Genomic DNA, 14,846 nt, shown 5'->3' on the forward strand with positions numbered 1-14,846 from the left:
TCATGGAACTGGTATACTCCAAGCCTGTTGATGTTGTAAGGATGAAATGACACGACCTATTCACAGATTAGAATGTTTCAGGATCACATCTTAGAATCATCCTAACTATGTTCGACTACTTCATAAATTTTAGTTTCTGTCAGTATTGGCTAGAAGAGGAATCTTATAATCAAGACGCGGGGATAAAATATGCTATAATTTGATAAGGTTGGATACAATATTTATCACATCCAATAATAAGTACCCTTGCAATTGATATAGTACTTTATCGTGTCTTTGAGACATTTAAAAGCACTTCACAGAATACTGTAAAGTGAATTCACTATGTATTTTGTAGGCGAAACGTGGCAGCCAATTTGTTTTCAATAAAATGATTCAAAAGGGAACTGGGCACACGACTAACAAAGAAAGACTTTGACATACATGGGAAAAGGGCTGGAAAGTAGTACCACTGAAAAGGGAAGGGCAACTTAAAAAAAACAAGGTAGCAGTGGGACAAGCATGATGGGCTGAATCCAATTTCTTTTGTGCTAGAAATGTTTGTGTTTCTACAAGATGGCCATGATATATTCTTATAAAGGGGACAATGGTTCTGATCCTTTACATATTGTACAGTGGTAAACACTGATCTACATCTGCAATTACAGAAAGGAATCTGAGTTTGTCAAACTCGTGTTGCTTGACAAAACACTGTATTCAGTGGATGAGAAGAAGAGATTTCAAATCAATTCATATTTTGTTTCAGTGGTATAGCACCAAAACGGGCCATTTAGTCCAACTAGTCGATGCTGGTGTTTATACTCCACATCACTCCCCAACCCTCTAATTCCCCTCTCCTATACCCCTCTATTCTCTTCTCCCTTGTGTATCATGTTTTCACTTAAATACATCAATGATTTTTTTCAGATCTGTATTTGGTTTGGTGGGTTGGATTAAATCATTGATCCTAATTGAAAGTAGCAGTACAAACTCTCATTTCACCTGCCTTTTAGTGAACCTCCTGTGCAGATCTGATGGTTGGGTGCATAACACGTAGAGGTGCCAGTTTAATCATACTGCGATTAACTTTCACAAAAGATTTGGTTCCCGGTCTATGGTGAGTTAGCTGATCTCTGGCTCTAGGAGATATAAAATTGCCTTGGGCTCCGTGGTTTAATGTGGAAAATCTGCCAGGAAACTTGCTTCTGATGGTTGTCTAGTGATTCTGCTAGAGATGCATGTTTATGGACATTAGGTGATGCCGACATTGGGGCTTGGCTGTGATTTCTCACCCCACCCCCCCCACACACACACAAATTGGATGGAATAGCTGTCCAGCACTCACTGAAACTCACAGATGAATAATGGCCACTTGGGCAAAATACCAGAGGGCATCCAAGATTAGCTTTGAATCAAAATTCAGTGAAGTTAAGAAATGAGCTAAATGCCTTGACAGAAGAGGGGAGAATGGAAAATTGACAAGGAAATACATAAATAAGGATAGGAACGTGTTACAGTGAGAGGAGGGTTTCGGGGGGAAAAAATATTTAAAAAGGGATATTTGAGGGCTACAAAGATCTTCAGGGAATAATGTAATGGCAATAGCTTTTTCACTAGAGATGAGAACGTTCAGAAGTGACCTGATAAAGGTCATGAAGATTATGAAGGGTTATTACAGGGCAAATGGTAATAGATTATTTCCACTCGTTGATGAATCAGTCCCAAGGGAGCATAAATTTAGGAATATCACAAAAAGAATTAAAGGGGAGGAAACATTTCTTTACAGAGGATGGAAGTCTCTGCCACAAACTTTTAAAGCAGAATCTGTGAATACTTTTATAAAAGAAATGAGATAGATGCTTGAAAAAAGTGAAATATTAAACGGAATGTGGAGTGAACAGAAGACTGAAATTAGACTAGATAATCTCTGGAGATGAATACCAGCACAGACTTAATGATAATAAAATAATAATCCTTACATCAGGAAGATACCTCAAAATGCTGTACGATATACTGTAAAGTGCAGTGACCGTGTTTTGTGGGTGAATGCAGCAGCCAATTTGCACACAGAAATGTCCCATAAACAGCCATAAAATGAATGACCAATTTTATTTGGGGATTGTTGGGCTGAATGGCCTCTTTCTACATTGTAGCAATGTCAGACTTTATGGGGAAAAAAACAATAGCTAAAGATATTTTAGAGAGGCAGTAAGAGAAAGAAAGAAATTATTCAAAACATTGAGAAAATTCAGATATTACACAAGAAAAGTCGAATAAGATGTGTAAACATGACAGATATGTCTTATTGTCTGTCATAGAACTAGATATTAAAATGAAGATGAACAGAGATCAAAAGCTTTTGGTTCTCATGCAAATGTGTTGCCTCTGAGTAAATGGAGAGCTTCTAAAATGGAAACCTGTGAGCAAGTGAAAATATGAGCGAACAAGCAAAATGCAGAGGAAAATGTTAAAAGAAAGAGGGGGTTATTCTGCTCAGATTGTTACATTTACTTATTTTGCTGTGAATTTTAAAAATAACATGGTTTTATATGTAGAATCTATAACTCTAATGCCATACTGTATTATGCATTATGTAATTTTAATCAAAATTTAATGTTTATTTATAAAGTCTGTCTTCGTATTGCACAAGTTATAATAACATAAATAACATCTGTAGAATAACAGAAAGACATGTTTAAATCCAGACGACAGGTTTATGTGTTTATAAGAGCTTCAAGATACCCCGTGTGAAGGGCACGATGCAAATGCAATTGTTGTTGTCTACATCAAGGGTTCTCAAACTTTCTGGAATCAAGGCCCTCACATGACATTAGACATCCTGACTGACGAACCTCACACAATTTCTAGTGAGTCTAGAACCGCTTGTATCTTTGAGTGTTATTTTGTAATTAAACAGTTTTAATGAAGCATAAGTAGGATGTGGAGTCCTGGAGCATATTAGTTGGAGCACTTGCCACGCAAGCAAGAGGACCTGGTTTGATTCCCGGGCAGAGCGAAACGTTTCCTTACTCCACACGCCTCTGTTTACCTAGCAGTAAGTAGGAACCCGGATGTTAGTCAATCAGCAGATCGCTTTTCCGTGGGTAATAATCCCTTCAAAAAATAAAAATAATTTAAAAATTAATAATAATTTGGTCACTCAGTCCACGGATGTTTGTGGGACACTGCTGTGTGCAATTGGCTGCCATGTTTTGACCACAAAATATACAGTCCATTCACTTTATAGTATATTCTATGATGCACTTTGCAACATCTCAAAGGCGTAATAAGGCACTATATCAAATACAGGAATTATTAGTAGTAGTTTTCTATTAACACTTGAAGTGTATTAAACTGAAGTGTTTGCTTTGAACATATTAAAAATTAGTTTCACTGTTAAGATTCTTCTACTTTTAATTGCACAATAATTCCCTCATCTTATGTGGTTCTAAATTCTCCAGTCACAATACTCCAAGGATTTAAATACTCACTTTTGCAGCACTGACTATAATATTCTACATACAAAATACAATGAAATTTTTTACAGTTTAAACATCTCAGCTATTTGTTTCAATTTCACCCTACAATAATGCTGTCTCGTAATGTAAAACTTGCATGTCTTATCTATACATCGTATAATTGCCTAAGTCATACATTCACCTGAGTTTCCTATCAAAACCACTTAAGACTATCCTCCTTGGGGGGGCAGGTAAGCAGGGTCTCCTTAGAGCTGACCTGGCTCCAAGGTGACATGGGAGGAAAGCTTGCCAGCCAGCGATATCAAAGACAAGCTATGCGGATTTAGCTGGTTAGACTCCAGCAGTTACCCCAAAGCACAGTCTGGTGTCCCCAAGCCTTGACTCTTGCTAAACCTGCGTCCAATACTCTCCTGAATTAGCTAAGCAGGATACGTCCCTCCGTAGAATTTCCATGTGTAGGTGGGATGCATGGAACTCTCAGTTTGGTTTGGATTCTCTTAACCGTGGTGATGGGTTGCTGCATGGCAGACACCCGGCTGACCCACCCAAAAAATCGAAACCATTTAGCAAAGATAACATTTATAACAGGAATGAATAACACTTTATATGAACTCATTTATTGACCAGAAAAGCCTCTTTGTAGATTAACCACGGACCACCTTGTGTATTGTTCTGAGTGAATAATGTTTAAGAAAAGAACTGATTAAATAGCATCATTGATTTTTTTTAAAAGAAACTTCTCACACTACACTCTCTTTCTCAGAAGAGTTGTCATCTTTGCTTAATGGGCTGGTGAAGTCACCCGAATACAAGATTTTTATGATATTTAAACTGACAACTTCCAATTTGCAGAAATTCGATATTGTTAAAATCAGATACCTTCTGTTAATGATGGAGCAACTGACTACAGAAGCATAATAAAATGGGTCATCATATACAATTACTGGGAGTGAATTAACAAGTGCCTGAATGAAGGATTCAATAATAAAAAAGGAAAATAAGTTTGAAGAGTAGAACATGATGAGATTTATAGACCTTCAAAGTACATGCAAATATTTACTTAAAATATATTTATTCTGTGTCAGTCATATGTGCAGTCAATATTAGATATATATGTTGATAAAGCTTTGTTCCATTGTTTGAATCCTGATATTTGTGTGGGTCAGTGTTTATAGAAAGGATGAGTTATTTAATTATAACTTCAATCTTAACTGTTAACAATACAAACTCATCCAACATGTACAGCTTCTCATTTGGGTGTTGTGCTAATGAGAGAACATATTGGTTTTCAAGTCTCTGATAGCTGCTCAGTCTGCTCTGTGTACTTGGGCATATCCTAGATACAAGTGTAACATTCAAGCTGGGAAAGGTTGTGTGGGACACACCATGGTTCTTCAATTCAGCTTGTATGTGTGTTTAACGGGTCAATTAAATAGTTGGTGGGAGGAAGCATTGCATTTCTATTCTCCGATAGAAAAAAGGGAATAAAGAAGTAGCAGACAAAATGATGTTGAAGAGATCTTGTCAGTTGTGACAATTAAAAAGACAAAATGTTCTTCCAACTATTAACAGCCACACATTACCACCCAACTGTTACCTTAGAAAGCTAACCATTACTGTGTACCATATTAAAGCTGCATATTCAAATAACAGTGGTGTCATTTGTTCATCCTTTATTTATGATTGTTGCACCTCAGTGAGTAAATCGTACTTAAAGATATTTGTTTTGTGCCAAAAAGCACTTTGTGGTGTTCAACCTATATGAAAGGTGCAAGTTTTTGAAAAGTCTGATTTTTGTTTAAAAAATTGATTTTTTACGTAAAAAGCACATAAAAAAATCAAGCTGAAAGCTAAGAAAAAAGGTGAAAATACCCTGGAAATTAAAGAGGTTACCTTCCCATTTTAATAATGTGAAAACCAAAGATCTCAATAGGAAAACTTAAAACATAGACGTAAAAAGCAGATGCTTAACTGACTTTTCTGGTGAATTTTTTTACCTAAAAGGTAAAGCAAAACAAGTTTTACCCATTTTAATAGACCAGAATTGGTAATATGGTGACAATCTTCTATTCTGTAGATCAACTGAACTTGGAATGAGCACAAGTCACGTAATTGATGTGCTTAAAGCTTCCCAAAGGGACAATCACCTTTTTGAATGTCTGTGTGGTTGAGTCTGTCAGTGGAATACAAACCCATTAGTATTGGAGAATGCTAAAGGAAGAAGAATATTAGCTGAGAATTATTTCAATCTTGGATCTCTGGTTTGCATAGCAGCACAGTAGGGAGACATAATCACTTGACTGTGTTCTTCGTATATACTTCATTCCTTAGTTTACTGCTTTGAGGCTCAGAGAGATCACAATAAATCTTTGACTTGTTAAAATTCTCCCTGATGTAGAGCATATCTTCCAATGCATACACATCATTTCTTCCTGTCCACACAGTCAGGCTGTACCTGCATTAAAACAATATTCCAGAATCAGAACAGATTTGTGTTACAGGCAAGGCTCTGTTTTCAATAGAATGACAGTTCTAACCATTAAAATACAAGAAGACAAGAGTAAACTGTTCATAGACATAAATTAGTCCACAAGTGAGGGCCAAAGATGTAGGTTCTTCCAAGTGTGGCAAAACACACATTTGGCAGTCAAAAATCAATGCATAATGTACCTCTTCCTAGAGGGTTTTCAGGTGAGAACATGCATCCATACCATTGAATTTTACGGTATGCTAGCATTTTAGAGTACATGAGCAACGTCACTCCAACTGTGCAGAGCAAGAGGAGGTTAACTGCAATTTGATTGAAGTATTTAAAACAATGAAAGGAATTGATAAGTCAGATAGTGGATGACTCTTCCTTTTGGTAGTGGGATCCGTTACAAGAGGACGTAGCTTAAAAATCAGATCTAAGCCAGTTGAAACTGAGGCCTGGGAATGTTTTTTCACACAAAGGATAATGAAGATACGGAATGCTATTTTCGCCCAAAATACACACTTTACAATATATTCCGTGAAGCGTTTGAGCTGTCTCAACAACGTGATAAGGCGCTATATCAAATGCAAGGATTAATATTTTTTATAATGCTCTGCTCTAGAAAGCTGTAGAAGCAGAATCAATAGGGCTATTTAAAAGAGAAATGGAAAGAAACATGGGTAGTAGAGGTATTAAGAGTTTTAGCGAAAGGAAGGGGCATTGTGTCTAAAAGATCTACTTAGATCTAATAAACTGGCGGAACAGGGGCTTGCTGAGCTAAATAGAATTTTCCTGCTTCCTATGCTTCACAGAAAGGTCTTCCAGCTGGGAGAAACTGCAATTTAGTTTATATAATAATGATGGCAGACTCCGGAGGATACTGTTACCTTTCCGACTGCTGCAGCAGCCAAAGAAGCTGTGGCCAAGAGGGTCGTACCAGTGCCGCTCTGACAGGGAATGTTACTGGCTGACTTAGTGTCCGGCAGATTTGTTCCATCTCCTGCACCATCTCCCAGGTGTACCCTTAGAGGAGAAGGCAGGTCATTTTCTAATATTTCTCTTATTAAATCATGTGTTTCCCGCAGGTTTTCTGTGACACTATTTCAGGTGACCTAACAGAATGAAAACATTTAAATTTGCCTTTGACAGTCAAGTAATCAATTATTAAAGGAAACGGGAAGTAAACAGGTTTGGGCTAGGTGATGCGGAATAAAACACCGAGAGAAATCCCACATGGGTCTATATTCACTCTATTTATATAGATTTCACAGTGTCCAGAATTTGGCAGATTTTTTAAATCTTTCATTTTGAGCCAGTTTTCTTTTTAAGGCTGAATTTAACAAATTACCAAATTCTGATGCTCTTTAATGTTAAATAGAGTAAATCCCCCATCCTCCCCCACCCACCCCCCCCCCCCCCCCCCCCACCACACCGAGCATTCGCAAGATTCTAGGTATGTCTGTGTTTGATTGTTAATGTGTTTTCAGTTTTCCCTTGATTGAATATTTCTTAATTTATGGCATTAATCAAGAAATAGAATCATATCATAAAATTTTACAGCACAGAGGCGGCGATTCGGCCCACCACTTTGAAAGAGCCACTAACTCGTTCCACTTCCCTGCTCTTACCTCATAGCCCTGCAAATATTTCCTTTTTAAGTACCTACCTAATTCCCTTTTGAAAGCTATTATCAAATCTGCTTCCACCACACTTTCAGGTTGTGCATTCCAGATCGTAACAACTCTCTGTCACAATATTCAAACAAGAATTGTTTTGGGGGACAACCATAAAGGTTGCCCACCACTGCCTTAGAGGAACATCCCAGCTAAGCCCGACGCTGCCTTTACCAGACATCCTTGGTTAAGCTCTGGTCGTACAAAATTATAAAACCAACTTCCACAAAACTTCTTGAAGCGCTGTTGTAAACCAGTTTGTGAAAGGATTAAAATCTGGAATATAAAACTACGCTCAGCTGTGGTGAACTATCACACTGCAGTCCTTACTCTGTGCTGAACCTTAGGATGACCACTCGGTGGCAGAAGACATACCTTTTTAAAAGTAACCAATAGTTTGATGAAGACAATGTCCTTTTAAATGGGTTTAAAGCCCAAGGCCGGGACTCTGAGCTCAGTCTGGAGAGCAACCTCAACTCTGATTGGCCAATAGACCTGTCAATCAAGCCAACAGCTCGCTTGTCTTAAAGGGGACCAACCCTTTATCTGAGGTTTCTCAGATCCCAAAGAATATTTTCACCCGTCTATGGTCCAGCCGGCCATTCCAGTGAAGAATGAGACAGTGCTGCAGTGTCAGAGACACTGCCCTTCAAATAAGAGTTTAAACCAAAGTCTACATTTTCCAGGTGGATATTAAAAATCCCATTTGAAAAAAAGAATTTCTCCCCGTCTGTTGGCCAATGGTCCTCCAGATAATTGGTCATTGACTACATGGCTATTCGTGGGAATTTTTTGTACACAAAATGGTGTGTTCCTACACAGTCACCACACATCACAGCAATTCCCTGGGCAGCTCTTTGAGATATTTGGACTTTCTAAGAGTATATTTTGTTATTGTTATTGGAGCTATATCAAATACAAGGATTATTATCCTTATGGAATACACTGCCTTGCATTTATTCGCATTAAGATCTATGTGTCATTCATTGGCATGTTTACTAAAATGGCCCAGATCTTTTTGTATGCTATTTATCATCTTCTTATAGTTTAACTCCACACATGCACTGATATCATTGGTATGCCTATTTGAATCCCAGTATGTGCAGAGTCTGCAGATCTCAGCCAGGTTGTTATTGTGGCCTTTATGTCCATAGGCTAGAGAGCGTTCTCTCCCAACTGTCATCCAGTGAACTCTGTTAGAATGTTTGAATGTGTGAACGTCAGGTTAAAACTGTAATAATTATCCTTGCATTTGAAATAGGGCCTTATTACATCGTTCAGATGTCTCAAAGCTCTTCACAGAATATACTGTAAAGTGAATTGACTGTATATTTTGTGGACGAAATGTGGCAGTAAATGGCGCACAGCAGTGTTCCACAAACAGTCATGGATTGAGTAACCAAATTAATTATTTATTTTTTTGAAGGGATTTTTATCCCCGGAAAAGGGATCCGCCAACCGGGTTCCTGCTTAATGCTAGATAAACAGAGGCGTGTGGAGTAAGAAAACTTGCCTAACATTTCACCCTGCCCGGTAATCAAACCCGTGTCCCCTCGTTTGCGAGGCGAGTGCTCTAACCAATACGCTAATGAACTCCACCAACAGTATCGGGTTCAGCTGTCAAACCCTCTACAGGCAAACAACCTTCCACTATTCATTGTCTGTGCAGACATAGGGAAGAACTTGTTTAATGTATTCAAAGGGTGACTAACACTCATCTGTGCAACCTTCAGCAAGAGTGAATCGGCTCGGCAACAAAATGCAGTCACAACATTTTACAGTAAATCTTGTGAAGCACATCCTGTCAACGTGAAAGACGGTATATTAAATGGATGGATTATTATTATCATAAGAGAGACATTGTAAAAAAAAAGTGAATATGTTTGTAATAAATGTAACTGTCAATTAACTTTTTAGTGACCTCACCATTGTTTGTTTGGCCAGCCAGCCAGCCAGTCGTCCATCCCAGAGACAATGTCACATCTGGTAAACGGGAAGTTACTGCACCTAAAAATCCACTCACGTCTATTGCTTTGCAGCTTCCGTTTGGTCCCGGAAGAATGTCAGCATTAATCCAAATGGGTCGACCAAGGCAATCCTTCATACCTTTTAGTATTTTCATAGAAGGTTCCACGGCTGCTAAGCTATCAAAGGTAAAGCATTTCATTTTAAATCAAAGAAAGTAAATTAATCAAATCCAGTATCTCATTAATATCACATCTTGATATACAGAGCACATTGATTTAAGGCTTTCTCAGTAATGGACAAAGTTAGCGGCTGAAACCCGACTCAAGTAGACGGATTAGTGGCACCAGTATGTAATATAATCATACTCCCTTTGTAATTTACTAGCTCTCTCTCTATTGCAAAATTGTCCCAACTGCAACTGGCTCCTCTATAAATTTAAGGCGAGGATTTGCCGAAGAGTCAGGTGGATGAGCAAGCCAGATTCCAAATGGTCAGCAAATATGCCGACTGCCAGAGAATCACGTGCTCATGTCCACCAAGGACAGTTACTTACCACCAAAAACTCATCCTCTAATTCTTTTATACCTATTTATTAACGGTTTGTCCCATAAGGTAACTATTTCTTTAAACTTATCATTGAGGGAAGGGGACATTCCATTGGCAAGCACATCACCTTGGAGCCCGTTCAGCTTTAAGACTAGCCTGCTAAAAACTGCTTTTCAGTCTATTGCAGATTTTAATGGATTTTAACAGCAGAACTGTTGGGGAGTTCTGCTGGTTAGTATTGCTCAGTAACTAACTGCCACTAGAAACTAAATTACATTAACTATTCGCAACTTGTGTTAGCATTTCATGTTTCAGTCTTCAGCTAAGCACCTGTGTAAATATTCTAAGAGTATTTTAAGTGCCCTACCTCTTAAAATCAAGTTTAATGCCCTTGTCAGATTGCAGAACCTCATTCAACCATTCATGCACAGTGTTGTCGCTGTCAGTGTCTGGGGGATGAGCCATGATTGGTTCCCCATCGTGTGACCCTTGGCTTCCGAAGATAACATCTGCTTCAATCATATGAGCATCACCTATATTCCAATTAAAAAGCAAGGACTGATTATATTCAAGGAGTGATTGCCCTCAACGAGTAATTACAAGGCAATGATGTCACATTGCACACTATGAAAGTTAAAACTATCTAACAAACATCATAAAGTTGACAGTTTCATTGCCCTTTGGTTCTTTTTTCCTATGTTTCGTATCAGCATCATGGCAGACATAGAAAACCAGGTCAGACCAAATAGTTGGCACATGCCTAAGCGGTGACGGGTATGATGCGTAATCACTGCCAATTTATTGATAACTCAATTTGTTCGTTCCTAGGAAATAATTGTCAGTACACAAGAGATGCAATTGAAATAGAATTCTGACACAGGCCTGTTGTCTGGATGACACTGAAAAACAGGGACAGGCTCCAATGGATATAGAGAAACCCAATTTTTTTTAAAAAAATTCTTTAAATTTGCTGCTGCTTGTAATGATGCCAGCATGGGGATACCAGCATCATTACAGACAGCGGGAATTACAAATATATCTGATCAAACATATGTTGATCAAATTGATTAGAAAACACCCATGTAGGCTATTTTCCTCCTCATTGTGAATCTGTTGTGAATATGTTCAGTAAATATTTTGTGTATATATTTATATACTCTTTGAAGTTGAAATATAGTTATTATTTGAACATTTCGTTCTTAGATTTTAACAATTTTAACATTTCTTAACATTTTTCACACTTTGCTTTTGTAATAAGCTCGAGTATTTACGGAAATAAACAAGAGTGGAACTAAATTCTATTTCTCATGGCTCTAAAAAAAACTTATTGCAATGATATGAAAATAATTGCAACTTTTAGGGTGACCATATTCCCAGATTTCTGGGCAGTCTCCAGATGAGGTATTGTGTCCCTGGGGCCAAATTTGCCCTGTCTTCAGATCAGCAGTAAACTGAGCAAGAACAATAAATTCTAAAACTCAACGAAGTACAGAAATACCGCCATTAATCCAACAAGCTTCTCCAATACTGACAGCATCAGCAATTGTGGTACGCTAAAATATTTTATATATATGTCCCTGGATTTGGTTTACAAAATACGGTCGCCCTAGAGGATATCTATTCTCTTATCTAAAATGAAGATTTCTTTGCTGAGTTCCTCTTACTTTGCAGCGCTTCTTGCATTTGTGCTTTCCTGTTGGCTCCATGGTACCACTTGATTTCCACAGCATCTTTTGAACGGATTCTTCCCCGGTGAAGGAAGTAATTCACAGCGTTTTCTCCGCAACCTAAACAAGAACAAAAAAAACAACCGGGCTCTGAATGTGCAGTACCTTGCAACAGGTAACATTACATGTAGATACCGAGAGGAATGTGGTTCAGCCTGAAAATAAAATCCTACTAAATGGGCTCAAAACTGTTGACATTTTTTCCAACAAGATGAAAACCTAGAAGTAATTCCCCATATGTACACACAATTCTAGCAATACTGATAATATTTCTACATACTGAGTCCTTTTATTGTAACACTTTTCCTCGCACAGTGGTGTGTAAGTGAGTTGAGCAAGTCACAAAGAACTGCAAATATTTCCTGAGCTGGTGGTGTCTCATCCTGCAAAGAGAGTATGGGGAGGGGGGGAGTGAGACACCCGCTGCAACAACAACTTTCACTTATACAGCACACTTCACGCAGTAGCGTCTCAGAGCGCTCGATGGTGTCGGGGGGTTACGCCAAACGCGGGGGCGAGGGAAGTGACAACAACAACTTGCATTTATGTAGCCCTTCATACGGGGTAGAGTCTCACATTAGTACATTACTTTATAATAATAATCATTTGATACGGCGCCTTATCATGTCCTCGAGACGTCTCACAGCGTTTCACAGGATATACTGTAAAGTGTAGTGACTGTGTATTTTGTGGGTGAAACGCGGCAGCCAATTGTAGATAATGTAACCTTTATAAATGTATTATAAGTATGGGAGTCGCCCCCACCCCCGCCTGCCCCCCCCCCCAGCCCCCCCTGCCCCCCCCCCAGCCCCCCCTGCCCCCTCCCCCCAGCCCCCTCCCCCCAGCCCCCCCTGCCCCCCCCCCAGCCCCCCCTGCCCCCCCCCAGCCCCCCCTGCCCCCCCCCAGCCCCGCCTGCCCCCCCCCCAGCCCCCCCAGCCCCGCCTGCCCCCCCCCCAGCCCCCCCAGCCCCGCCCCCCAAGCCCTCAGCCCCGCCTGCCCCCCCCAGCCCCCAGCCCCCCGCCTGCCCCCCCCCACCAGCCCCCTGCCTGCCCCGCCCCCAGCCCCGCCCCTCCCAGCCCTCAGCCCCGCCCCCCCCAGCCCTCAGCCCCGCCCCCCCCAGCCCTCAGCCCCGCCTGCCCCCCCCCAGCCCCGCCCCCCCCAGCCCTCAGCCCCGCCTGCCCCCCCCAGGCCCCCCCCAGCCCCGCCTGCCCCCCCCAGGCCTGCCCCCCCCCCAGCCCCCCCCAGCCCCCCCCAGCCCCCCCCCCGGCCCCCCCCGGGGCCCTCACCGCGCTCCCGCTGCTGCTCCATCACACCGCCCGGGCAGCCAACAAACCCCGGACTGGATACCACCTGACAAACCCCTCCCCCGACTGCAGTTTCACAGTAGAGGAAGGATTCAGCTGATTCCCGCTCCACGTCTTACTCCCCATCAGTGGTGCCGGGTTGGGCGGGTTTTGGGGCGGGTTTTGTTGTTGATTGTGCGTGAAAACCCCCTTTGGGCGGGTGCTGTCTACTTTTTAAAAATGTTTAATTTAAATTCACATTTTTGCAGTCCCCCCCCACCCCGCCCCGTCTTTCAAGACCTTTTCTCACAGGGTTTTGAGAGCACTGTGCTAAATTGGCCAATTGCAGGCAACACACACTATTTGGGTTACTTTTGGGTTTGTATTTGCTTGACTTTGGGCTACAAATCTATTCACAAAAGCACTTTACAGAAACTTTGTGACCCCCTTAGAGCCATTCTCAGTGCAGTTCCATTACCACGTGTAAATATAATACAGAGCTCACTGGTGAGAAGGTGAGCAGACAAAATAAATCCTCAAAACAGAAGGTATAATTTGGAGGATTTTGATTTCAGGATCCTCTCACTCGCTTTCATTGCCTTCACACCCCCCTAATAATAATAAATAATAATAATCCTTGCATTTGATATAGCGCTTTTCACGTCGGGAGGACGTCCCAAAGCGCTTCACAGAACACACTGTAAAGTGAATTGACTATATTTGTGGGCGAACGCGGCAGCCAATTGCGCACAGCAATGTCCCACAAACAGTCGTAGATTGAAAATGACCAATTTAATTATTGTTTTTGGGTTTTTTTTGGAGGGATTATTATTAGGCGTGTGGAGTAAGGAAACTTGCCCAAGGTTTCGCCCTCTGCCTGGAATTGAACTCAGGTCTCTCACTTGCAAAGCGAGTGCTCTAACCACTGAGCTACAGGACTCCCTAAACCACCCTATTTACTCACCGACAACTCCACCATCCGCTGTCTCCATTCGGCTTTCTCCGGGCGCCTGATCTCCTCCGCTCCACCATCGGTCGCTGCGTCTTCAGCCACTACACCCCGAAACTCTCCCTCTACCCCTCCGCCTTGCCCCCTCCCCGCTTTCAAATCCTGCCAAAAGGCCTTCCTTTTTTGATCATGGTTACTGTCATTTCCCCCCTTCCCTCTCCCCCTGGCTCGGGGTCAGACTCCACTACTGTCAAGCGTTCCAGGACGCTAACTTGTGTGAAAAGCGCTATATTGTATAACCCATAAGTTTCAGGTCATCTCAAGAGAATATATTTCTATCTTATGGATTTCTTTTATTCATTCATTATTCTGTATCTGATGTGAAAACGTTGGATTGACTCGATGGACTGCAATGATTTTTCTGGTCCTGTTGTTCATATGTAAAGTTGAAGGTGATCAATAACTCGAGCCCCTTATGTACTTGTCAAACAAGATTTTCTTGGCATCGTCTTGCACATTAATATTTATTTAGGATTTTTTTTCCATCTATCTTTTTCAGATTTACAATGCATGAAGCTGAAATATGAACATGTAAAAATACTTTCCAGAGAAAAGTTTAAGATGAGCTTCTTATTGATCATTCCCCAAAATGACATTTGAGAATTGATAGCACGGACATAACATTCAATGTTGTTTCAGGTCCATGGTAAAAAATTAAAACCAGACTTGATATTAGTACATTTTTATTGTGATAAATACAAACTAGACT

At 40.7% G+C, this 14,846-nt stretch overlaps 1 protein-coding gene across 1 annotated transcript; it reads right to left on the minus strand.

Moving 5' to 3' along the window:
- Positions 1-5,338: 5,338 nt before the first annotated feature.
- On the minus strand, positions 5,339-13,180 carry fam151b (family with sequence similarity 151 member B). The gene is made up of 6 exons (XM_042334586.1): positions 13,132-13,180; positions 11,783-11,905; positions 10,486-10,651; positions 9,531-9,748; positions 6,819-6,954; positions 5,339-5,913 (listed from the first exon to the last, which is right to left on the minus strand). The coding sequence occupies exons 1-6, from the start codon at positions 13,151-13,153 to the stop codon at positions 5,751-5,753; spliced, it is 828 nt and encodes a 275-aa protein (XP_042190520.1). The 5' UTR covers positions 13,154-13,180; the 3' UTR covers positions 5,339-5,750.
- Between the last annotated feature and the right edge of the window lie 1,666 nt (positions 13,181-14,846).

This window comes from Callorhinchus milii, unplaced genomic scaffold (assembly GCF_018977255.1).
Source record: "Callorhinchus milii isolate IMCB2004 unplaced genomic scaffold, IMCB_Cmil_1.0 Scaffold1, whole genome shotgun sequence".
Lineage (NCBI taxonomy): Eukaryota > Metazoa > Chordata > Chondrichthyes > Chimaeriformes > Callorhinchidae > Callorhinchus > Callorhinchus milii.